At 46.3% G+C, this 27,204-nt stretch overlaps 1 protein-coding gene across 3 annotated transcripts in view; it reads right to left on the bottom strand.

Annotated features, from left to right (window-relative positions):
* Positions 1 to 27,204, bottom strand: part of LOC145352796 (formin-like) — a 250,617-nt gene that overhangs the window by 168,332 nt on the left and 55,081 nt on the right. For all 3 annotated transcript variants that reach the window (XM_080203148.1, XM_080203149.1, XM_080203150.1), the window contains one exon: positions 22,826 to 22,887. In XM_080203148.1, the coding sequence (XP_080059274.1) occupies positions 22,826 to 22,887 (62 nt within the window). The remainder of the gene's footprint in view (positions 1 to 22,825; positions 22,888 to 27,204) is intronic.

Raw genomic sequence — 27,204 nt, 5'->3', positions numbered from 1 at the left:
GCATTTTTGCCTTATTTCTTAGAAAATATTTGGCAGTTAAGTTATAGGCCCAATATATGAGTCACACAAGTTGCGGTTGGCAGAAGTTAAAGCCAAAAACTCACTCAAATTTGGGCTTTAATCCCCATTCTAATAATGGGGTCAAGCTCCAAAAGACTTGGTTGTGTCCAGGGTAGGTTCCCCAATGGAAGGAACTAAATGGGAATTGAGTCTGATTGGGGGTGGGGAGGGGTGCCCCAAAGACATCCATGGTGGGTTGGGTGGGGGATTTTATACAGGTTACGATCAGGGCACCCTTTAAAGATGGTGTTCCGATCTCTGTGCAGCCAGGTTTTGCCAGTATGTTTAGGCTCGGTTCCCCCCTGTGACGGCTTGAAACACGCATCCTTGACTTCCCCCCTCTGGGGGAAGAGTGGTATGTCTGGGGGGGTGATGTGATGATACTGTGCCTTTAAGAAACGTATTTGAGTCATGTTTCTGTACAGGACTTTTTTTTAACAGTTTGTCCTAACACTGGGTGCCACTGGGTCTGTAACCGGCAGCCTCGGATGTTACTGCAGCAGCATTATTGATCTTATTTGTTAGAGTGTTTGTTTTAACCCGAGCTAATGCTGAACTGTTATTTTCATGTTTTCCCCTGGGGTTTTGCAGAGCAGAGTTTGATTAGAATGATTGACAGGAAACAAATCATGTGCCTGGGCAGAGCTAGGCTTAAACAGACAATTCAAGCTCAGTTGCTATTTGGAATTGTTGGAGAGCATTGACTCTCTTTCTGTCTCTGGATTTGGAGATTGGGTTTTCTAAAAAGTAAGTTTCTTTCTCCGAGATTCTGCTGTTTAGGGGTGAATCTTCCTTTGGAGGTTGCTGCATGGGAGTCAGAAGGTGAGAGTCTTTCTATATTTGTCCAGACAGGGTAAAAAGCTGGAAACAGCACCCACATGAGCATATTGGTTGGTGTGCTAATTCTGAAAGAGGGATTCAGGTCAGCATAATTGCTCCTAATTGCTAGAATGTTTGTTTTAATCTTCACTTCACAGAAGATATTGCCTCCAAATGCAGAAAAAAGGTGTTTCTGAAATTACCCAGAGCTTGAGTAACTCACATGTTGAGCCCAAAATTCAACTGTCAGGTATTTTCTAAGAAATAAAGGCAAAAAAAATTTGGCTGCATTTAGGATCTCATCACGTAATGATAGGGTAAATTACTTGAGATTTATTTGATTATTAGCTAATCTAAATGTTTTAATGATATTTATTTCATTGGCAGTTTGCTATTTTTATATACCAAGACTGTTTGAAAGAGTTCTTTAGCATATCATCCATTACTTTAAAGATCTAATTTCAGAACCACATTTTTTTTCTGCATTTTGAGGCAATATCTTTTGCCAAGTTAGGATTAAAACAAACTTTCTATCAATTAAGAGCAATTATGCTGCTGCAGTAACGACATACAACATGGTGTTAGAACAAACTGTTACAAAAACCTATACAAAGAAATGACACAAATACATTTCTTAAAGGCACACTACCATCACTGTGGTGCAGATAATGTAATGGAGGTAAGTACAGACTGGCACTCGCCCACACTAATGCCATGAAATGAGGAAGAATACATCTGCTCCTCTTGTCTACCTGCAGGGGGGAATTGTTAGAAACCTTCGCTGCCAATTCCTTGACTTTCTCTGGTGTCCCAATAAGTTCAGCTGGTGAGGCTGCTTTAGATGGTATACAAAGCATGCACCGTGCCAACTCTCCCTACTTTTTACAAAATATTCAAGAAAAAGTCCTCAAACAAGTGGTAAATTTTTTGTAGCCTTACTTAGGAACAATATTGATTTTAGGCAGAAGGAAGGGATGCCAAAATCAGTTAGGAGCAACATAAAGGCGCAGAACCTTACATCGAAAAACTACAGAATATTGTGTCTGTTTTACTCTTGAAAAACAGACAAAACATATAACAAGTTCTGCTTCAATTTTTTTTTGTGTATTAAGTAATCGGTATTTTACTGTCATCATTTCACAATTTGAATTTGCATCATATGAAGCTAAATACTCCCTTACAGCTGTCAAGTTTCATGCGTTGATTGTGCGTAACATATCCAATCCAAACTTACTTGTAAACAACCTCTCAGGGCACTGGAAGGAGAAAGTGATGACAAATGGAAAAATAATAAGCTTTTCCTGGAAGGACATAAACTTACAGGATTCGGGAAGGGCCTGTTCTGCGTCTCCTGCTGCTTACGTTATACATAAATAATCTGGAACAAAGTGCTCCTCACTGATGATCCCTAGCTATTTGGAAAAATGAGGAATATAAAGATGCTAAACTGCATTAAAAGAGGTCTCAGCTAATTGGGCTGATTATATTGGTTTTGGTCTGTTATTGTTCGTCAGGCCTGGTCCTGTGTTAAAGCAGAAGCATGCTTCACTAAACCACATTGACTTGGATTTCTGGGTCATTGACAAAGCAATGTTGCTCCCCACTAAGCTCAAAGAAAGCGGCCCATAAAAATCCAGCAATCTCTGCGACGGGATCTCCTCTTTCCTGATATCGGTTTCGAACTGGGATCAGGTCAGGACACTCAACAGTCATCCAGAAATGTTGATGCTATCGGATAAGGTAAGCAGCCAATCGCACGGAAGTATGGAGGTGGAGCTGAACTCAAGAGGTGCTGTGAGGTGAGGGTGAGTGCCCTTGACATCAAGACGGCATCTGACTGAGCGTGGCACCAAATCACTCTCGCAAAGCTGGACTCAATGGGAATCGGGTGGAAAACTCTCCACACATGCAACACTGCACTACCTTGATCCAACCTTATCTCATCAAATAACACAAATACGTTCAGTAGACATGATGTGCCTTCAACAAATCCTTGACGGCTCACATTAATTAACCAGCTGAAAGTCAATTTTACCCCCAGTGGTGAATTTCTGAGACTTTCTCACCAATTTGGGGCAGCACGGTAGCACAGTGGTTTAGCACTGCTGCTTTCACAGCTCCAGGGACCTGGATTTGATTCCTGGCTCGGCTCACTGTGTGTGTGGAGTTTGCACATTCTCCTCGTGTCTGCGTGGGTTTCCTCCGGGTGCTCCGGTTTCCTCCCACAGTCCAAAGATGTGCGGATTAGGTTGATTGGCCATGCTAAAAATGCCCCTTAGTGTACCAGGATGCTTAGGTCAGAGGGATTAGCAGGTAAAATGTGTAGGGGTAGCGCCTGGGTGGGATTGTGTTCGGTGCAGACTCGATGGGCCAAAGGGCCTCTTTCTGCACTGTAGGGTTCTATGATTCTATGATGTTAGACTGACTGGCTTGTGGTCTCCAGGTTTTTCCCCCTTCACTTTCATCTTCAACATTAACAACCTTCCATTCCTCATGCACTACTCTATCCAATGAAGACTGAAAGATTGTGACCAATTTCCCTACTGTTTTGACATTTGTTGCTTTCAAAAACCTGGATGCAATCCATCTGGATCAGGCAACTTATACATTTCAAAACTGCTAGTATTTTTAGCCAGAATTCTCTGTCACTTTCCTGTCCAAAACTTAAACTTTTTAAAGTTTATTTATTAGTCACAAGTTACATTAACACTGCAATAACATTACTGTGAAATTCCCCTAATCGCCCCAGTCCGGTGATTGGTCAGGTCAATACATCTAACCAGCACGTCTTCCAGAATGTGGGAGGAAACCGGAACACCCAGAGGATACCCACGCAGACACGGGGAGAATGTGCAGGCTTCACACACACACACACACACACACACACACACACACACACACAGACCCAAGCTGGGAATCGAACAGGGGTCCCTGAAGCAGCACTGCTAATCACTGTGCTATCATGCCTTCTTTCCTCTTGGAGTGTTACCTTTCTTTGTGAAGACAGAAGATAATCACCGGAATTTTACCTCCTCTGATTCTGGGGCGGGTGAGGCTCGCGGAACGGAATTCTCCATTGGCCTCATGTGGGATTTTACCAGCCTCTCCCGAGCAAGGTTGTAAAATCCCACCCGATAACTCACTGCAGCAAAGTCATCAGTCATGAAGGTGTCCCTCTGGGGCCTAAACAGGCTCAGCCTCTGACCTGGCTAACCTCTTCGAATTTCTATGGATGGGATTTTCCGGCTCTTTGTGCTGGTAGAATTTTCCGGTTCTGTCGTAGGTGACCCCCTGCGGAGAGGTCCCTGGTGGCGATATGGGAAAACCACACAAAATGCCACAGGCACTGGCACCACAACAGGGAAAATCAGCAGGAGTTGTGTGGGCGGTGGCAGGGGCGGTTAGAAAATCCTACTCTGTTTATAAAATGTTTTAGTGTTCAATTTAAAACTTGTTCCACAATCCGTTCTTGTAACCTCTCTCTCACACCCATATTAACTTTCTCAGCTCTCTCCTGTACTCATTTATGCTGCTTGTCAGTTTTTGTAGATACTTCATTGCTCCGCATAGCTTTCGAGACGAGGAACATACATTGACCCCCAAATATCTCTCCCTTATTTTTTACTCTCTCATTACCACCACTTCTCGGAGCTTTGAGCTCACATTTTGTTCAGGTCAAACACTGGCAACAATGAGAATATATTCTGATATTCATTCATGTAAGAGTTATAAAACAAAGAGAACAAAGAAAATTACGGCACAGGAACAGGTCCTTCAGCCCTCCAAGCCTGCACTGACCATGCTGCCCAACTGAAATAAAACCCTCTACCCTCCCGAGGACTATATCCCTCTATTCTCATCCTTCTCATAAGGACATAAGAACTAGGAGCAGGAATAGGCCATCCGACCCCTCGAGCCTGCTCCGCCATTCAATAAGATCACAGCTGATCTTTTCATGGGCTCAGTTCCACTTACTTGCCCGCTCACCATAAACCTTAATTCCTTTACTGTTCAAAAATTTATCTATCCTTGCCTTAAAAACATTCAACGAGGTAGCCTCAACTGCTTCACTGGGCAGGGAAATCCTCAGATCCACAACCCTTTGGGTGAAGAAGTTCCTCCTCAACTCAGTCCTAAATCTGCTTCCCCTTATTTTGAAGCCATGCCCCCTAAGTTTTGGTTTCACCCACCAGTGGAAACAACTTCCCTGCTCCTACCTCATCTATTCCCTTCATAATCTTATATGTTTCTATACGATCTCCCCTCATTCTTCTAAATTCCAGTGAGTATAGCTCCAGTCTACTCAGTCTCTCCTCATAAGCCAACCCTCTCAACTCTGGAATCAACCTAGTGAATCTCCTCTGCACCCCCTCCAGCGCCAGTGTATCTTTTCTCAAGTAAGGAGACCAAAACTGTACACAGTACTCCAGGTGTGACCTCACCAGCACCTTATACAGCTGCAACATAACCTCACTGTGTTTAAACTCCACCCCTCTTGCAATGAATAGTATTTGCGTTTTGTATTTGTATTGTATTTGTGTTGTATCTCCAGTATTTGTCCAGGCGCCCCTTAAAAGTCACGATTGCATCTGCTTCCAATACCTCTCCCGGCAGCAAGTTCCAGGCATCCACCACCCTCTGTGTAAAAAACTTGCCTCCTTTAAACCTTGCCCTTTGCACCTTAAGCCCGTGCCCCCCCAGTAATTGACTCTTCCACCCTGGGAAAAAGCTTCTGACTATCCACTCTGTCCATGCCCCTCATAATCTTGTAGACTTCTATCAGGTAATTATCCCCCTTGTAATTCCCTGCAGCACAGCACAAAATATATTTTTAATAATTGTGCACAATGGGCATCCCTCCTATCAAATTAATACGCGCAGTTAATTCAATCTGTGCTTTTTGACCAGGGACTTGGAATCACTTTTCTCACAGCCGATGTCTTTACTGTCATCTGAGTCACAGCCTGCAAGTCGATTCTGTTAACTTCTACTTTGTAAATTTGATTCCTATCACAATTTTTAAGCTAATTATTCTAGACTTGGTGGAGTTTTTTAATGCCATGTGCAATCCGTTGCCAGGAGGTTTGGGCCTCTGGCAATGAAAATCAGTTAAGACGAGGTGCCTCGGCAAACTATGAAATACAGTTAATTTAAAACAATAATATTCTCCAGTCAACTTATCAGTTGTGTTTTGCCTGACATTTATACCAATTATGAATGGAAAAGCCATTTTTCATAGAATTATAGAATCTCTACAGTGCAGCAAGTGGCCATTCAGCCCATCGGGTCTGCACTGACTCAGTATCCTATCCAGACCCTATTCCCATAACCCCACGTGCTTACTCCACTAATCCCTCTAAACTTGTACATCTTTGGACACTAAGGGGCAATTCAGCATGGCCAATCTGCCTAACCTGCACATCTTTGGAGTATGGGAGGAAACCGGAGCACCCAGAGGAAACCCACGCAGACACGGGAAGAATGTGCAAATCCGAGGCTGAAGTCGAATCCGGGCCCCTGGCGCTGTGCAGCAACAGTGCCACCCTATTTTTTGTGAGATAATTCCTCCTGCAGGGAGCACACTGACATTTGCCTGAATTAGTGAAAGGTTTGGCTGCTGTGGCAAGCTTTTGCTCAATGGGTTGATGTTTAGTGACATCTAGCGAACTGTGACAGCAGTTCAAAGCAGTACAAACCACAGCAATAAATAGATCTTATTTTCCATATTCTACATGAAGTGACTTGACATCAGTCCAATCATTTCGATTACCTAACCTCTGTGTGATTTAATTCACAAAGGTGATGCCTCCACTTACTGGCTAGGACATTCTATGCCTTAAGACATTGTTTTATCCTTACTTTCCATAAATGGTTCCTGACCAAATGTTGTAATGGATTGTAGCTTCAGTTGCAAAACCAAAATATTTGACGATTAAAAGCTGTATTCAAAGTCAGCTCAGAACCCCCGTACCTGTGTAAACATACCAGGGGATCTTAAATAAACATTCAGCAATTAATACATGGCACATCCATAAGTGACTGCGTTGCAGAGCAGATTGGAGAAACTCTGTCTTTTCATCAGCAGGTTTTTGTTTACAATTCAGCCCTTGGAATAAATATCACCCATTTCTCCTGGTGACAAGAATATTAAGGTTCCATGAGTTTAGGAAGGCTGGATGAGAAATTCAACTGACACCAATAAAGGGGGCAAGATGGTGCCATCTGCATCAGAGAGCGGCGTGCACAGAGTTGGAGCATGTGCCCCCCCCCCTTGATTGGTAAGCAGCCCACATGATGCATACATTTGCAGCTCGTCATTTAGAGAATGGGCACCAGTGCCTCTATTTAATGGCAGTCCACACCTCGTGAAGGAGCAGTGCAATTTACCTTGGTTTTTCAAAGAAGGGTCCTTAGGCAACGCCTTCCAAACCCACGACCACTGCCATCGAGAAAGGCAAAGGCAGCAGACGCATGGGAACACCATCCCCTCCAAGTCACTCACACAGAATCATAAAGTACAGAAGTAGGCCATTTGGCCCATTGAGTCTGCTCCGACCACAACCCCACCCAGGACCTAGCCCCCTAACCCCATGCATTTACTCTAGCTAGTCACCCTGACACTAAGGAGCAACTTAGCATGGCCAATCCGCCTAACCCGCACATCTTTGGAGTGTGGGAGGAAACCGGAGGACCCGGAGGAAACCCACGCAGAACATTCAGACTCCACACAGGCAATGAGCCAAGCCGGGAATCAAACCAGGGTCCCTGGCGCTGTGAGACATCAGTGCCACCAGGCCTCACCATCCTAACTTGGAAATATATCGCTGTTCCTCCGCTGTCTCTGGGTCAAACTCCTGGAATTCCCTCCCTAACAGCACTGTGAGTGTACCTACAACACATGGATTGCAGCGGTTCAAATCGGCAGCTCACCACCACTTTCTCAAGGGCAGGTAGAGATGGGCAATAAATGCTGGCCAGCCAGTGGTACCCACAAATGAATGAATAAAAACAAAATACACTTATTACTCTTGCCCATCATGGCGATAGAGGTCATAGATTAGGGAGATGATGCTCAAACATGGGGGGGTGGGATTCTCCTAAAAAAATTCTAACTGTTGAATTTGTGTAAAACTGGAGTAAATTCCGCTGAAATTCAAAATGAGTCTCCCGCTCGCTGAGCACCGCAGAATGCCTCAGGGAAATTCACGTGGGCAGGACCTATTCCTGCTGGACAGCGTAGCACCGAGCGGGTCACTGTGCATGCACTGATCTGTCAGCACCGAGATCACCACATCGCAATGGTCCCACACTGCCGGCCTCCCACCTGCTCCGCAACCCCCACATCACCGCCTCTCCAGGCCCCCCCACCAGCAGCCCCAGCCCCCTGCCCGCCCCCGCAGCCCCCCGCCTCCCCAGCAGTCCTGGCCCCCTTCCGCTCCCCCTGGCCAGCCCCGACCGCTAGCCTCCCTCCCCCCTGTCACCGGTCCCGACTGCAGAGTGGCACCGATCGCCACCCCCCGAGGCCCTGCTGCATGGGCCCCATGGCCCTCTGTCCCCATTCCCCTTGGCACTGTTCGATGCCCGGTGGGCAGTGCCAAGGTGCCCCCTGGGAATGGCCACTTTGCCCTTGGTGGTGGGGGGGGGGGGGCAGGCTGGCATTGCCAAGCAGGGGGCACCCCAACTGACCCCCGACCTCCTGGGGTGGCCTCCATGCCCCTTCACTCCAGCGGGATTGGGCCACCAGCTCCTCATTAATGGGGGGCTGTTGTAAACCCCAGTGAAGTGAAACACTCCTGGTAGTTAAAGGGGGGGGGTGGAATGGGCAGATGGTGGCGGGCATAGAGACTTCAGCCCCAGGTCCGTTAAAAAGATGCAAATTCTAATTTCAATAACTCCCTGCCGATTCCTGGCACGGAGCTGATGATGCCGGGAATCCGGCACCCGGAGAATCATGGATGCCAAGGTGTCCAGTGGGAAGCCCCCTTACATGGCTTCTGCTCGAGTCTCCTATCTCACTGCTTTAGCAGGACTCGTCCTGTTCACCAATCTGAAATCTAACAGTGTTTACCATCGGAGTGACCAGTGCGATTCCAAAAGACAATTTCCATTTTCCAATGAGGCATCTTGTAACAATATGCGAATCGCCTCAAGTAGCTAACTTTGATATTTATAAAGCAGTGGAGCGGGCTGGGAGAATCACCCCCAGGATGTACAGATCACTCATGGTAAACCTGACATCTTCGAGAAACTATCAGGCAGCATGGTGGCACGGTGATTAGCACTGCTGCCTCACAATGCCAGAGACCTGGGTTCGATTCCCGGATTGGGTCACTGTCTCTGTGGAGTTTGCACATTCTCCCTGCGTTGGAATGGGTTTCCTCCGGGTGCCTCGGTTTCCTCCCACAGTCCGAAGATATTTATTATTGTCACCGTATTAACATACAGTGAAAAGTATTGTTTCTTGCGTGCTATACAGACAGAGCATACCTTTCGTAGAGACGGCAACAAGACAGTGCAGAATGTAGTGTTACAGTCCTAGCTAGGGTGTAGGGAAAGATCAACTTAATATAGGGTAAGTCCATTCAAAAGTTTGACAGCAGCAGGGAAAAAGCTGTTCTTGAGTTGGTTGGTGCGTGACCTCCAAATTTTGTATCATTTTCCTGATGGAAGAAGGTGGAAGGGAGAATGTCCGGGTCACGTGGGGTCCTTAAATATGCTGGCTGCTTTGCCGAGGTAGCGGAAAATGTCAATGGATGGGAGGCTGGTTTGTGTGATGGATTGGGCTACATTCATGACCTTTTGTAGTTTCTTGTGGTTTTGGTCAGAGCAGGAGCCCATACCAAGCTGTGATACAACCAGAAAGAATGCTTTCTGTGGTGCATCTGTAAAAGTTGATGTGGATTAGGTAGATTGGCCATGCTAAGTTGCCCCTTAGTGACAGGGGGACTAGCTAGGGTAAATGTGTGGGGTTATCGGGAATAGAACCTGGGTGGGATTGTGGTCGGTGTAGACTCGATGGGCTGAATGGCTTCCTTCTGCATTGTAGGATCCTATGATTCTACGAACTGTTGTGCAAAGCTTGGTTCTTCTTCTCCTTTCTGGCCACAGCCTGGTGTTGGCAATGTAAATTCAAAAAAATAACTCATTTAGCAAGAATGTTCAGATATACAGATGTTTTCTGGGAATCCAATAAGGGCTGAAGTGGAGTTTGATGAAATTTGACAGATTTTGACCCATCTAAAATCATTGTATTATTTTTGGCTGCCAACACCCTTGACACTTGTATCCACCAAATGTCTCAGAAAGCAGAGTATGTTACACTGATTAATGATTGCGTTTTTTTTTGCCAGTTTGGACTAGTGCAGTAGGAATGTTTTAAACGCTGTTTCTGAATTGTATAACTGCTTTGATTGATGGCAAATTATTTCTCTTCTGAAGGGTTAACTTCTTTTACAGCACGCTGCAATACATGCCAATCTAGAAGTTGGGATGTTCTCTCTCCACAGACCGTGTGCAGTGGCGGGGTCTGGAGAAGTGGCACCTTCTCCGCTAACCGCAATAACGGGTTTCTGCGGCCAATTGTCCGCCTCCTCCCTCATTAAATATTTGCCAAGAGACCATGGCATCGATGGGTAGTCCGTGAGTGGCCTGCCCTCTCATGATAGCAATGTGTTATCATGCCCGGGTGCCATGCTCAAACTGCATCCATGCAAACATCTTTCAAAGCTTGAAGCCACCTACCCCACCACTCCCGCCACCCCTCCACTAGACAGAGATGGTGGGTCAAAATCCTGGCATTTCCTCCCTAACAGCACTCTGCGTATACCTACACCACAAAGGATAGAGCAATGCAACCCCAAACTTCTTCCCCCAGAGGACAATCATCCTGATTGATATACAGGATGGCTGCACAAATATCAATAATTGGAATTAATCTCACAAGAAAGCACTTTGACAGTTCATCGAACCATAGGATCCCTACAATGCAGAAGGAAGCCATTCGGCCCATCGAGCCTGCACCGACAACAATCCCACCCAGGCCCCATCCCTGTAATCCCACATAGTTACCCTGCTAATCCCCCCAACCAACACATCTTGAGACACTAATGGGCAACTTAACATGACCGATCAACATAACCCGCAAATCTTTGGATTGTAGGAGGAAACCGGAGCACCCGGAGGAAACCCCCACAGACACAGGGAGAATGTGCAAACCCTGCACAGACAGACAGTCACCCAAGGCCGGAATTGAACCGGGGTCCTGGCGCTGTGAGGCAGCAGTGCTAACCACTCTGCCACCGTGCTGTGTTCATTATTGAGTCTTTTGTTACAGTAATACCCTAACATGTCTCAGCTGTGCATTTGGGAATACAGATTTCAGATGGGTGCCCTTTAACTGGGTCACTGTCTGCGTGGAGTTTGCACATTCTCTCCACGTCTGCATGTCTTTCCTCTGGAGGATCCGGTTTCCTTCCACACTCCAAAGATGTATTGGCCATGCTAAATTGCCCTAAGTGACGGGCGGACTAGCTAGGGTAAATGCATAGGGTTATGGGGATAGGGTCTGGGTGGGATTGTTGTCAGTGCAGACCTGACGGGCCAAATGACCTGTTTCTGCTCTGTAGGGATCATATGATTCCAATGTACACATTCTCCCCATGTCTGCATGGGTTTCCTCCGGTTGCTCCGGTTTCCTCCCACAGTCCAAAAGGCTGGTTAGGGTGCACTGGCCATGCTAAATTCTCCCTCAGTGTACCTGAACAGGCGCAGGAGCGTGGCGACTAGGGGGATTTCACAGTAACTTCCTAATGTAAGGCTACTTGTGACACTAATAAATAAATTTTAAACTGTTCTCTTGCTGATAGGGAACTGACCATTTGGCTCCCGCGATACTTTCCCCTCCGCCTGTCACGGGCAGGAATGGAAAATCGTGGCGATGATGTGGGCTGATGGAAATACAACACCTCAGAAGTCTAGTGACACAGTACTGAGCTTCACTCAAAAGCTGCACATTCAAACCCAGGCCATAACTGAATCATATTTAATTCAACTAGCTGTCTGAGTTCTGCTCATTTAGCCAGATTTCTGTAAATATTCTAATCTTTTTGAATAAACGTTACAATAAGAACGCTCTTCTGCTCTTCACCAAGTGGACATCTGTCCTCAGCAGACATCCACTGGGTGGGGGCAGCACGGCGGCACAGTGGTTAGCACTGCTGCCTCACAGCGCCAGGATCCCAGGTTCAATTCCGGCCTCGGGTCACTGCCTGTGTGGAATCTGCACGTTCTCCCCGTGTCTGCGTGGGTTTCCTCCGGGTGCTCCGGTTTCCTCCCACACTCCAAAGATGTGCAGGTTTGGCCATGCTAAATTGACCCTAGTGTCGGGGGATTAGCAGGGTAAATGCGTGGGGTTACGGGAATAGGCCTGGGTGGGATTGTGGCCAGTACAGACTCGATGGGCTGAATGGCCTCCTTCCGTGGGGTGGGATTCTAACATTGGTTAGCGCTCAGCTGATGAGCTATTGAAAAAGAAGTGGAACTCATGGGCCAGAATTCTACCGGGACAGGTGAGGCTTGCAGGACAGCATTCTTTGCTGCTCGTGGTGGGATCTTACGAACCCCGGGCAGACGGGATGGTAAAATTCCGCTACACGTCATTTTGACAATAATCCCATTCTGGGAACGTTTCTGCGGCCTCTCCTTGCTGTGGCCACTGAGATCCTGACAGGTTAAAAATATCCAACCAAGAAACTTGTACCAAGATGCTGTCAAAAAAAAAGAAATCAAATCAAGCATTTGCTAAACAGAACCAGGAGATTATTGCCTTCATCTGCTCTCAATTCCTGCCTTATTACCAGCAACTGCACCAACATATTCCACATAAAAGGAAGCAGCAAGTCATCCAGTCAAAGCTGTCATATTTTTCTGAACACAGATACATTCCACATGTAAGACAACACAACGCACTAAGCACCAAAACAAAACTGTACAGCAAATCAGATTGAATATTGATGCATTTTTTGAATTCATAATTTAAGTGATTAGCCCTGCTGCCTCGGACTTGGGTTCGATTCCCAGCTTGGGTCACTGTCTGTGCGGAGTCTGTCCCCTGTCTACGTGGGTTTCCTCCGGGTGCTCCGGTTTCCTCCAAAGATGTGCAGGTTAGGAGCATTGGCCATGCTAAATTGCCCCTTAGTGTCCCGGGAATCGCTGATTAGAGGAATTGGGGGGTAAATGTGTGGGGATAAGGCCTGGGTGGGATTGTTGTCAGTGCAGACTTGATGGGCCGAATGGCTTCCTTCTGCACTGTAGGGTTTCTATGTTTATTAATGGTGCACTGCTATTCTTCATTAACTATTACACCCTCTAATAAATACACTCCAGTTATCTCACATTGAACAAGTCCTGAATCATTGGTTCAGTAGCTCACCGAGTAACTGATCTGTTGATCACAGTAAATTGGATCTTGAAGTGACCAGAAATCCAATTTAAAATCATTGTTATTATTCCCAAGTCTTGTACTAAATTCCAAATGGTTTTATATTACAGTAGCTTTCTTCTCAACTGGATTAGCGAGACATCAGTCAGTCAGCATTTAGATTAGTAATTCTGATTTTCACAGACTAGGGGTAGATCTGTAGTTCCAACTTCATCTGGATACCCATCTCCAGAAATCTGCCTGAACATTAGTGTCGAAGTTGGCAGCTGGTTTACAGATGTGGGGCTTCCAGAATTCAGACTAACAGCAATAGAGAAAGCCTTTTGCAAACATTAGTGCGGGAAGAATATTTTGGACGTAACAGTGTGCTTGCTCCCTTCAAAGTATGTTTATATCCTGCGTATGTAATGTGAAAAATATTTCACAAGAGAAGCATTATGATTCATGGCACTATACATCTCCTCATTTCACCCTTCCACTAAATGAGGACCAGCTGATTCCTTTAGGCTGGTGACACCTCACTGATGTCTGGCTATAGAATCAGAGGCTCCCTATGACTGAATGCACAGCCATACTCATTCCGCGCTGATTGTTGTCAGTTTCTGTTCACTCGCGTGGATAACATCTGGATTTCCTTATTGGAATTGTTACTCAATGAACTCATGACTAGCATCAGCCATTCAGCCAATCAGTCCCAGGCTACAAAGACAGCTGACCGCACAACAATAGATTGCATTTACGTAGCATTATTAAGGTGGTGGAAGTTCAGAGAGGCAAGGTGGCGCAGTGGTATTATCGCTGGACTAGTAATCCAGAGATCTGGGATGCGCAGGTTAGAGGGATTAGCGGGGTGAATGTGTAGGGTTATAGGGATAAGGCCTGGGTGGGATTGTAGTGCGTGCAGACTCTCTGGGTCGCATGGCCTCCTTCTGCCCTGTGATGTTCTGGGTTCGAATCCCTCCATAACAGATGGTGAAACTTGAATTCAGTAAAAAATATTTGGAATTAAGAATCTACTGATGACCATGAAACCATTGTCGGAAAAATCCATCTGGTTCACTAGTACTCTTTAGGGAAGGAAATCTGCCATCCTTACCAGTCTGGCCTACACGTGACTCCAGAGCCACAGCAATGTGGTTGATTCTCAAACGCCCTATGAAAGGGAGGGTAATTAGGGATGGGCAATAAATGCTGGCCTTGCCAGTGATACTCACATCGGGTAAATAAATAAATAAGCACCTCAAAAGTGTTTCACGGAGATGTGAATCTGACGCCAAGACGATAGGTCAGATGACCAAAAGCTTGGCCAAACAGGAGCATCTTAAAGGAGGAACACAAAGTAGGAGTGTGGGAATTCTGGAACTTAGAGCATCACCAGACAGCTGAAGGGTATAGACCCACCAATGGGTGGAGCAGTTAACATTAGGGATGCACCAAAGGCTAAGATTGCAGGAGCACAGAGAGGTCAGTGAGTTGTAGGCACTGGCGGAGAATGGAGGGAGGGAGGGGAATGGGCATGGGGGGATCTGAAAACAGGAATGAGGATTTTACAGCCAAGGCGTTGCTCAACCAACAGCCAATGTAGGCCAGCAAGCAGAGGGAGTGGTGGGTGAGTGGGACTCGGAGTGAGTTAGGATGTCGGCAGAGTTCAGGCTGATGAAGGGTGGAAGATGGGAGTGTTAAAGTCGTCACGTCTCAAAGTAACAAAGGCACAATGAGGTTTTCATTGGCCCAAAAGTCAGAGGGAGTTTGTGGAGATGGTACAAGACACCAGCTGTCTGGTGGGCGGCATGGTAGCACAGTGGGTTAGCACTGCTGCTTCACAGCTCCAGGGACCTGGGTTCAATTCCCAGCTCGGGTCACTGTCTGTGTGGAGTTTCTCCTGCACATTCTCCTCGTGTCTGCATGGGTTTCCTCCGGGTGCTCTGGTTTCCTTCCACAGTCCAAAGATGTGCGGGTTAGGTTGGCTGGCCATACTAAAATTGCCCCTTAGAGTCCTGAGATGCGTAGGTTAGAGGGATTAGTGGGTAAATATGTAGGGATATGGGAGTAGGCCTGGGTGGGATTCTGGTCAGTGCAGACTCAATGGGCCAAATGGCCTCTTTCTACACTGTAGGGTTTCTATGATTTCTATGCTGGTGTAATGTCACTGGGCTGGAAAGGGACCCAGGCTGATGTTCAAATTCTGTCTTGGCAGCTGGTGGAATTTGAGTTCAGAAACTCCTAGCCTATAAAACTATCATCGATTAAAATTCACTAACGTCCTTTAGGGAGGGAAATCTGCCATCCTTACCCGGCCTGGCCTACATGTGACTCCAGAGCCACAGCAATGTGGTTGACTCTCAACTGCCCTTGGAAAGGGTCTAACAGTTCACTCGGTTCAAGAGCAATTAGGGAGGGGCAACAAATACTGGTCTTGCCAGTGACACCCACACCCCTTGGAAGATTAAAGAAAAGGAGATGGAAGTCGGAGGTCTGGTAATTGAGCAGATGTTGGTTGATGGCTCATCTCGGGCTCATGTAAGTTGCAAACGAGGCTTCTCACAAAACTAATTGCTGTTTGTCACAAAACTGTGAAATAAATCTGCAAAGGTTGTCACACAGCTTGGTGCGAAAGACCTTCAGTCACCACTCTTCAATTCTGCAGCCTTCAGGTGCCGGAGCGGGAGCGCTCACTGCGTCCGATTCGCCAATGGCATCACAGAGAAAAGCTCTCCGGCTAATCCAAACCTCCCCGGGATTCCGGAATGGTGGGGGTTAATCCCGCCTTTGCGTGACTAGGAAAACTGATTTTAGATTTATAAAACCGATATAAAGCCTGTTATGCATCTCTCATGGCTTTCATTCCCACTGAAAACCCCCAGGCCCAATATATCAGAATTTACAGAAAAATACAAGCGATATTCTTACTAACGGCTTGTCATAAATCCATCATTCTGATTTTTAAAATTCCCATCTGCGCAATTGCAGCCGCAATGTTTTCGACTAAAAAGGTTCAATGTGTTCACATTTCCTTTCAGATACTGTAGGTGCCAGTTTTTATCCTACTTTACATCAATTTTTACAACATTTAAACACCAAATATTCTGAAACCCAGGCTCCTGGAGAAAGAGTCCAACAATAAACAATAAGAAAAGTTATGCTCAAAAACTAAATATAGACCAAAGTAGAGGGTTACCCAACAGGCAAAGTTGGAACCTCTCGTAGACTTTTGACGGTTCCATTCTTCATTTCAAAGAAGAAATGTGAAAGGCTGACTCTCTTCTTCTCAATCCAAAATTTCAAGCTTGGGTAGCCAACATGGACGACAGCAAGACTTCTTGCTCTTTCCTTAGGGATTCTCCGATCTCATCTGCGCCCACCATGCTGCCCGCGAGAACTTGGCGCTCAGCTGACACTCCATTCACTGCATCAGTGCTGGAGAATCCCAGTCGCGGACAAGGTTGGAGGTTTCAGTAGCTGCCTTACTCGTTCTACCGAGTGTGATACCTGACCCCCAGCAGTCTGGTTGACCCTCACCTGCCCACGATAAAGCCCAAGCGAGTTGCTTAATTCTGTCAAATCTCTACAGGAGAGCTGAAAATGAATAAAACCGGGCATCGAACTGGCATCAAGACAAAGGCACACCCTGCCCTGTGGGCCCTGTAAAACTCCTTCTCAATTACAATGCGACAAAATTGGGATTATGGTCATAAAGTCAAATCAAGCAACAGCCAGACATGGTCATACTCTTGGCAACATACATTACACCAATATCCCAGACACCATCCCCAAACAGGTCACTTCCCACTACCAAAGTACAATGGAATACATGCGGGAAAGAATTGCCCTTGGAGTCCTCCATGTGAACTCCAGGCCCTGTTGATGTCTCACGGCATCAGGTCGAACACGAGCAAGCAAATATCCTGATGATTTGTCTAAATCCTTTGATGGGAGATGAGCATTGCTGGCATTTGTTGCCAGCTCTTGAGAAGATGATAGTGATTACCTTCTTGAACCATGGCCGTTCATCCAGTGCAGGTCTACCCACAGCGCTCACAGGGATGAAGTTCCTAAGAGCACTGTGGGCATTTCTGCACTCGACCCAGTGATAATGAAGGAATGGCGATATAGTTCCAAGTCAGGATGGTGTACAGGTTTTGGGACGAACATGCAAGTGTTGGTGTTCTCATCCATCTGCTGCCCTCGTCCTTCCAGGCGGTAAAAGTCATGGGTTTTGAGTGTGCTATCAAAGGAGCTTTGCTGAGTTGCTGCAGTGCATATTGTAGATGGTACACATTGTTGCCAGGAACAGGAACATTATGGGACCAGCTGTATAAGTACGGCAACTACAAGATCAGGTCAAAGGCTGGGAGTTTTGCAGTAAGTGACTCAGCTTTTGACTCCACAAAGCCTGTCCGCCTTCTACAAAGCACCAATCAAGGGCGTGTTGGTATTAATGAGTGCAGCTCAAACAGCAGGTAGAAAGAACCCTCAGGAGCATTGACAGGCAGAGGGATCTGGGCATTCGTGCCCATCTATCACTGAAAGTGGCAACGCAAGTGAATACGATAGTCAAGAAGGCAGACGGCATGCCTACCTTCATCAGTCGGGGCATTGATTCGCAGGTCACGCTGCCGCTGTACAGAACCTTAATTAGGCTTCATTGTGTACAGCTCTGGTTGCCACACTACCAGAAGGATGTAGATACTTTGGAGAGGATACAGAAGAGGTTTACCAGCATGTTGCCTGTTCTGGAGGGTGTTAGCTATGAGGGGAGGTTGAAGAAACTCGGTTTGTTCTCACTGGAATGACGGAGGTTGAGGGGTGTCCTGGTAAAGATTTACAAGATTATGAGTGGCATGGACAGGGTGGATGGTCAGAAGCTTTTTCCTAGGGTAGAAAAGCCAAGTATTAGGGGACATGGGTTCAAGGAGAGTGGGGGAAAGTTTAGAGGAGGTGCTTGAGGTGGGTTTTTTTTACACAGAGGGTGGTGAGTGTTTGGAACACGCTGCCCGGGGAGGGGGTGGGAGTTGGTACAATAGTGGCATTTAAGGGGCAACTAGATGAATATATGAATAGAATGGGAATGGAAGGATACGGACTCCGTAAGTGCATATGGTTTTAGTTTTGGCAGACATCATGATTGGCGCAGGTTTGGAGGGCCGAAGGGCCTGTTCCTGTGCTGTACTGTTCTTTGTTCTTTAATAAACAAGAAACACAACACCGCTCAGTAGGGAGAAACTTGCTTGATAGGCATTCCATCCACCAACTGATACACAGGGACAGCCGTGTGTATTACCTACAAGATCCACAGCAGCAACTTATCAAACCTCCTTCAACAGCTCCTTCCAAACCCACAACCTCTACCACCTGGAAGGTCAAGGGTAAAAGACACATGCCTTGGAGGTTCTCCTTCAAAGCCACACACCATCCTAACATGGAAGTATATCACCATTCCTTCACTGTCGCTGTGTCAAAATCCCTGTTTTCTAACAGCACTCTGGATGTACCTACGCCACAAGGACTCTGGCAGTTCAAGAAGGGAGCTCACCACCATTTCCCAAGGGCATTTAGTGAGTGGCAACAAATGCTTTTGACAGCGATGCATACATCCAGGAAAGAATAAATAAAACACAAAATTAATTGTAAAAGCTTCACTGCGTCGCTATACAAACTGTGCCCTCCCCCATCTCCAGTTCAACACTTCCCATTCTCAAAATGCTCCTCAATTTCTGTGTATCACATTGCCTTCAAAGGAAAGAACCTTAGATTGATTGGCCATGCTAAATTGACCCTAGTGTCAGGAGATTTGTGGGGTAAATATGTGGGGTTACGGGAATAACTTGGGATTGTGGTCACTGCAGACTCGATGGGCCAAATGGCCTCCTTCTGCACTAAAGGGATTCTATGATTCTATGAAGCTAAGCATCCATGCGCGTTGGGCTGGTTCATACAGGTGGTGAAAATATAATGAATGCAACTTGTGTTTCCAAAGAGTAAAGCAGGTTGAACCCCAATTAATCAAATGGAGATATGTTCACTTCTAAATGTAACAGGCACCAAAATAGATTACATTTCAAAACTCAAGTCAACATTGCTGATGAGTATGACTGGATGGATCTGTTTGTCTGCCGTTACAGTTTGGAGATTACTCTAAACCCGGGATCATTAGCATCTAACCCGGCGTAAAAGATTCATCCATCTCCAATGTTAACCCACAAAGCAACATGAGCCAATGGTCTGCATTGTGCACCCAGTTGCGAATGGATGGCACTCGCCTTTCATTGCACCGAGTTCTCCAGGGGCTTCCGTGGGCTTTTGCATGCAACCTGCAGCAATGAGAGATTCATTTCAAGAACTGCTTGTTTTTGCAACCACTCAGACTGTAGAATCCTCACGGAGACACCCAGACCCTGAGGTTCCCTTAAAGAGTTGTTGGGTTCAGAGAGTCAGATATCATTTGGGTGGCACAGTGGTTAGCACCACTGCCTCACAGTGCCAGGGATCCAGGTTCAACACCAGCCTTGGGCCATTGTCTGTGCAGAGTTTGCACATTCTCCCCGCGTCTGCGTGGGTTTCCTCCGGGTGCTCCAGTTCCCTCCCACACTCCAAGAAGAGGTGCTGGTTAGGTGGATTGGCCGTGCTAAATTCTCCCTCAGTGTACCCAAACAGGTGCCGGAGTGTGGCGAATAGGGGATTTTCACAGTAACTTCATTGCAGTGTTAACGTAAGCCTTACTTGTGACTATTTTTAACTCAAACGGAAGTTCAGTGCATCAGTCAGTGGCTTGTTAACACAGACAGTACGTGAAACCTGGCACAGTTATGAAATTAAAGAGGAAAGATAGGATTAGAACAGGCATAAATGAGGAAATGCAATTTAAAAAATTAATTATTTTTAAAATCTCCAACAATAATTAGAATGTGAAGGAAAGAGATTCCATGTTTTTAACATTAGTTTTTAGAATTACAGAATTTGTTTGGCTGTAATTATGATTTACCATGCCATGAAAAATTCTCAAATACTTCAAAGTCCAACCTTTTTCTGATGAGTTCAGTGAATGGAGATCAATGTCAAATCTCTCAGCAAAATATGGGAGCAAAGCAAAACTTGTTAATTTCCAGATATAACTGTGTATGTCCAGTCACTGGCAGGCGTCCAATTCACTCCCTAACATAAGTGAGCACTGAAAGTCCCGCCATTAACTTCACCACAAAAATTCAAAGTTTACTTATTAGTGTCGCTGCAATGAAGTCACTGTGAAAATCCCCTAGCTGCCACACTCCGGCGCCTGTTCAGGTACACTGAGGGAGAATTTAGCATGGCCAATGCACCTAACCAGCACGTCTTTTTGGAATGTGGGAGGGAACAGGAGCTCCCAGAGGAAACCCATGTAGACACGGGGAGAACGTGCAAACTCCACACAGATAGTGAACCAAGCCAGTAATCAAACCCGGGTCCTTGGTGCTGTGAGGCAGCAGTGCTAACCACTGTGCCACCTAATATGGCATTAAAGTAATTGCAAGCTTTGTACCAGTCAGTGTCCTTCTGCGTCTTGGAGAGTTCAGTCTATTAAAGAATGCATTTTCCTTGTGTTAACATTACTTGAGCATTTTTGTTCAGGGTTCAAAAGTCTCCATTTGTGAGTATATATTAACAGTGCAATGAAGTCAGTAGCAAAAAGACCAAATTTTGAAGAGGGCTAATTGCATTGAGTCAATTATCACGTACAGCATGCTTCTGAACTCAGTGCAGGCTAATATAATCCAGATGTCCAGAAAGAAGTATAGACATCCCCCCCATCATGCTTTTACTGAATTATTAAGGTGACACAAAAATGATTGCAAGACACAAGTGGAAACGTGGGCAGACTTCAAAATGGATATAAAAGGTAGTTGAAAGATATCTTGACAGTGCTGTAAGTTAATGTGGTGACAAGATAATGTTCAGGGACAGTTGTACTGATTCTAATTGGCAAAGCTCAGACATAAATCCCACACACACATACTTCAAACCCAGTGATAGGAGACTCAAGCAGATTTCAGCAGGTCAGGAAGTTCCATAATCATCAGTTGTAATTACTGCTGGAAACTCTTTTGATTATTCATTTCGAAAAGTCAGAAAGACTGGAAATTAAAGTGGATTTTCTTATTCATTTCACTCTGTTTTTTCTAAGCTTTAAAATGTCCTGTTCAAAACCAAATTGAAGGAATCAGACATGCAAAATTCCGCACTTTCGCACTGAAGAAAATTACACAGCAGGCAGCTACTGTGGAGATTTTTGCAACATTATCGTTTCATCATAAGCCACTGGTGAGAGTGAAATAATGGCTGGAAGTTTACCACCCCGCCCATCACGGGAATCGGAGCAGGCGAGGGGCGGACCACGGAACGGTCCGTTGACCTCAGGCAGAATTTTACGGTTCTGGGAGCCAGCCAGGCCATAAAATCCCACCCATTGTTTCCTAGAAAAGTGAATCATCGTGAAGCAGTGAAACTGTGCAACCTCAAAACCTCCTGAACATATTCCCACAATACTTGGACATTTTACCAACACTGTCGTGAAAACGTAACCAGGATCATAGAACCCTTGCTGTGCAGAAGGAGGCCATTTGGCCCATTGAGCCTGCACTGACAATATCCCACCCAGATCCTATCCCTGTAACCCCACATATTCACCCTCCTAATCTCCCGACCTTAAAGGGGTAATTTAGCACGGCCAATCTATCTAATCTGCACATCGTTGGACTGTGGGAGGAAACTGTGCAGACACGGGGAGAACATGGGAGGACAATTACCTGAGGCCGGAACTGAACCTGGTCCCCTGGCGCTGTGAGACAGCAGTGCTAACCGCTGTGCCACCCCAAATTAATACCAGGAGTGTGATTTAAACTGACATAACTTTATAAACTTCTGCTCAATGCCCCAAATGGTAAATCTCTTGAAACCATTGTTAATACCAATAAAACATAATTATTTGGAGAACAGAACCAGCAATAACACATTTATTTTGAACTACTGAGAGGGGAAGTTCAACTTCAGCAGAGTTGCCAAATGACAGTTCACACTGTGGTCTCTCCCCAACATTTCTCTCAACCAAATTCAATTCAATTTACCTAAACAAAACTGGGTGAATTAAGTTGGTGTGTGGAGCAGGGGGAATCCAATCCACAAACTGGGCATCAATCTCCCCTTCAGTGTCTCCTGCCAAAGTTAAACCTGACTCCCCACATCACTTCAAAAATGTGGAAGAGGGATCCTTAAAAGATCTGTAATTATTGAGCATGCTTCTTCTAGCTGCCCCCAGTTAAGTAAGAACATCTGCCAAGTCCATTCATAGAATCCATACAGTGCAGAAGGAGGCCAATCGGCCCATCAAATTTGTACTGACTCTCTGAAAGAGTCCCATCCCCTTAACCCCAAGCATTTACCCTATATCACTTCAAAAATGTGGAAGAGGATTGTTTAAAATGAGTTACTGCACGTTGGAAAATAGAGGTTCCGGTTGTAGTTCGAGATCCTTACCTGCAATTTTTCCGTTTCTATCTTCTGCTCGCGTTTCAAATGCAAAATGGCAGCATGATACTCTATTAAAATAAGAGCAGAAATAATCTGATTGGTGCTGGTTACGGTGTGCATAACTAAACATTGCGTTAAGTTCTTCCCTTCCAGTGGAAACAGCTAATGTTCCTTTAGCAAAGGCTTATCTTCACACCCTTAATTATTCATCTCTTCTGAAAAGTTAATGGCTGGAATTCTCTGCTCTCGCACGCCCTGCTCTAGCTGCCAGTGAAAGAGTTTGGCACCCAGCCAGGTCTCTGTTCACAGCAGCGAGATCGGAGAATCCCAGCCATCGGCGAGGCTGGAGAATCCCAGCCACTGATGAGGCTGGAGAACCCCAGCCACCGGCAAGGCTGGAGAACCCCAGCCACCAGTGTGGTTGAAGAACCCCAGCCTCCAGCAAGACTGGAGAATCCCAGTCACCAGCGAGGCTGGAGAACCCCAGCCGCCCCAGCGAGGCTGGAGAACCCCAGCCACCAGCGAGGTTGGAGAACCCCAGCCACCAGCGAGACTGGAGAACCTCAGCCACCCCGGCGAGGCTGGAGAATCCCGGCCAATGTCTTAGTGAAAGGTTTTCGTTTTTGTTTGCAAGCAAAGCCAATCGAATCGAAAATGTCTCAACGTATCAATTTGCACGAAGTATGAGTGAAGAAAATAATGTCTATCGACAGAGCACCGTGCAGGATAAGGTAAGACTGCACTGTCCTCTGAAAGAGTCCCATCCCAACCCCAACCAACCGGCAACTCACCACAAACTACATATCTTGGGACACTAAGAGGCAATTTAGCATGGCCAATGTACCTAACCAGCATGTCTTTCAGACTGTGGGAGGAAACCAGAGCATCTGGAGGAAACCCATGCAGACACAGGGAGAACATGCAGACTCCACACAGACAGTGACCCGAGGACGGGAATTGAACCTGTGTCCCTGGCGCTGTGAGGCGGCAGTGCTAACCACTGTGTCACCGTGCCTATTGTACTCTTTGACTTCAGATTATTCCAATGTTTTTAAGCACAAGAGCTACTCAATTTTCAGGACTAGAGAAGGTTGCACTTTCCCTTTTGATGGGTATATACAGCGCTTCTGTTGATCATAATTCCTTCCGACTTATGTAAGCATTCTGCACATTGATAACCTTTCCTAATGTACACATTGGCATTGATGGCAGTGCTCTGGGGTATTTCTACTTGCTACTGACTGTTTCTCCTCAGGCAAGGCAACTACACCCAAAAATTGAATGCTATTGCCCTCTGCTGGCAGAATGCAGAATATATTTCCAGTTAAGAAGTCTCACAACACCAGGGTTTATTTGGGAGCATAAGCCTCTGGTTTTCAGAGCGCTGCTCCTTCATCAGGTGAGTGGGAGTTCTGTTCACAAACTGGGCATATAAAGGCACAAACTCAATTTACAAGGTAATGGTTGGAATGCGAGTCTTTACAGGTAATCAAGTCTTAAAGTTACAGACAATGAGAGTGGAGAGAGGGTTAAGCACAGGTTAAAGAGACGTGTATTGTCTCCAGCCAGGACAGTTAGTGAGGTTTTGCAAGCCCAGGCAAGTCACGGGGGTTACAGGTAGTGTGACATGAATCCAAGATCCCGGTTGAGGCTGTCCTCACATGTGCGGAACTTGACTATCAGTCTCTGCTCAGCGACTCTGCGCTGTTGTGTGTTGTGAAGGCCACCTTGGAGAATGCTTACCCGAAGATCAGAGGCCGAATGCCCAGGACTGCTGAGATGTTCTCCAACAGGAAGAGAACACTCTCACCTGGTGACTGTTGAGCGGTGTTCATTCATTCATTGTTGTAGCGTCTGCATAGTCTTGACATTACGGACTTTCTACAGAAACTCAGCACACATGGAACAGTTGAATCAGGAGCACTCCTCGTCACAATGGATGTCTCGGCACGCCTCACCAGCATTCCCCACTAGATGGCATTGCCGCAACTGCCTCAGTACTCAATGCCGACAACTGCCAATTTCCAGATGCAATTTTACAACTCATCCGCTTCATCCTGGACCACAATGTCTTCACTTCAACAACCAGTTCTTCATCCAGACACACGGAACTGCCATGGGGACCGAATTCACATCTCAATATGCCAACATCTTCATGCACAGGTTTGAACAAGACCTCTTCGCCACACAGGACCTTCAACCGATGCTAGACACTAGATATATCGATGACATTTTCTTCCTTTCAGACCCATGGTGAACAATCACTGAAACAACTATATGATGACATCAACAAATTCCATCAGGCTCACCACGGACTACTCTCTGGAATCAGTTGCATTCTTGGACACACGCATCTCCATCAAGGATGGTCACCTCAGCACCTCACTGTACCGCAAGCCCACGGATAACCTCACAATGCTCCACTGCTCCAGCTTCCACCCTAAACATGTTAAAGAGGCCATCCCCTATGGACAAGACCTTCATATACACAGGATCTGCTCAGATGAGGTGGATCGTGACAGACACCTCCAGGTGCTGAAAGATGCCCTCATAAGAACAGGATATAGCGCTCGACTCATCGATCGACAGTTCCGACGCGCCACAGTGAAAAACCGCACCGATCTCCTCAGAAGACAAACACGGGACATGGTGGACAGAGTACCCTTCATCATCCAGTACCTCCCCGGAGCGGAGAAGCTACAACATCTTCTCCAGAGCCTTCAACATGTCTTTGATGAAGATGAACATCTTGCCAGGGCCATCCCCACACCCCCACTTCTTGCCTCCAAACAACCGCACAACCTCAAACAGACCATTGTCCGCAGCAAACTACCCAGCCTTCAGAACAGTGACCACAACACCACACAACCCTGCCACAGCAACCTCTGCAAGACATGCCGGATCATCGATACGGATGCCATCATTTCACATGAGAACACCATCCACCAGGTACACGGTACATACTTTTGCAACTCAGCCAACATTGTCTACCTGATACGCTGCAGGAAAGGATGTCCCGAGGCTTGGTACATTGGGGACACTGTGCAGACACTACAACAACGGATGAATGAACACCAATAACCAGGCAAGAGTGTTCTCTTCCTGTTGGGGAACACTTCAGCGGTCACGGGCATTCGGCCTCTGACCTTCGGGTAAGCGTTCTTCAAGGTGGCCTTCATGACACATGACACGCTATACAGCCAAAAAATACTGTTCATAGAAAAGGAAAGGAGAGAGTCGTGTTACAGTCATAGCTGGGGTGTAGAGAAAGGTCAACTTAATGCAAGGTAGGCCCATTCAAAAGTCTGACAGCAGCAGGAAAGAAGCTGTTCTTGAGTAAGTTGGTACATGACCTCAGATTTTTGTATCTTTTCCCCGAAGGAAGAAGGTGGAAGAGAGAATATCCGAGGTGCGTGGGGTCCTTAATTACGCTGGCTGCTTTGCCGAGGCAGCAGGCAGTGTAGACAGGGTCAATGGATGGGAGATGGTTTGCGTGATGGATTGGGCTACATTCACGACCTTTTGTCGTTTCTTGTGGTCTTGGGCAGAGCAGGAGCCCATACCAAGCTGTGATACAACCAGAAAGGATGCTTTCTATGGTGCATCTATAAAACTTGTTGAGAGTCATAGCTGACATGCCAAATTTCCTTAGTCTTCTGAGAAAGTAAAGGCATTGGAGGGCTTTCTTAACTACAGTGTCAACATGGGGGCACTAGGACCGGTTGCTGGCGATCTGGACACCTAAAATTTGAAGCTCTCGACCCTTTCTACTTGTCCCCATTTATTGTAGACAGGAACATGTTCTTCTTTACACTTCCTGAAGTTGATGCCAATTTTCTTCATTTTGTTGACATTGAGGGAGAGATTATTGTTCACCAGATTCTCTATCTCATTTCTGTATTCTGTCTCATCATTGTTTGAGGTCTAACCCACTGCAGTGGTGTCGTTAGCAAACTTGAAAACCGAATTGGAAGGGAATTTGGCAGCACAGTAATAGGTGTATAAGGTGTATAGTAGGGGGCTGAGAACACAGCCTTGTGGGGCACCAGTATTGAGGATGATGGTGGAGGAGGTGTTGTTGCCTATCCTTACTGACTGTGGTCTGTGAGTTAGGAAGTTCAGGATCCAGTTGCAGAGGGAGGTGCCGAGGCCCAGGCCATGGAATTTGGAGATGAGTTTCGAGGGAATAATAGTGTTAAAGGCTGAGCTGTAGTCAATAAATAGGAGTCTGACACAGGTGACCTTGTTATCTAGGTGTTCCAGGGTTGAGTGCAGGGCCAGGGAAATGGCGTCTGCTGTGGACTTGTTGCGGCGGTAGGTAAACTGTAGTGGATCCAGGTAGTGCGGGAGGTTGGAATTGATTCGTGCCATGACTAATCTTTCGA

Source organism: Carcharhinus amblyrhynchos, chromosome 14 (assembly GCF_965287045.1).
Source record: "Carcharhinus amblyrhynchos chromosome 14, sCarAmb.v2.hapA, whole genome shotgun sequence".
NCBI lineage: Eukaryota > Metazoa > Chordata > Chondrichthyes > Carcharhiniformes > Carcharhinidae > Carcharhinus > Carcharhinus amblyrhynchos.
Note: the sequence above shows the minus strand (reverse complement) of the source record. Positions and strands in the feature narration are given on the sequence as shown.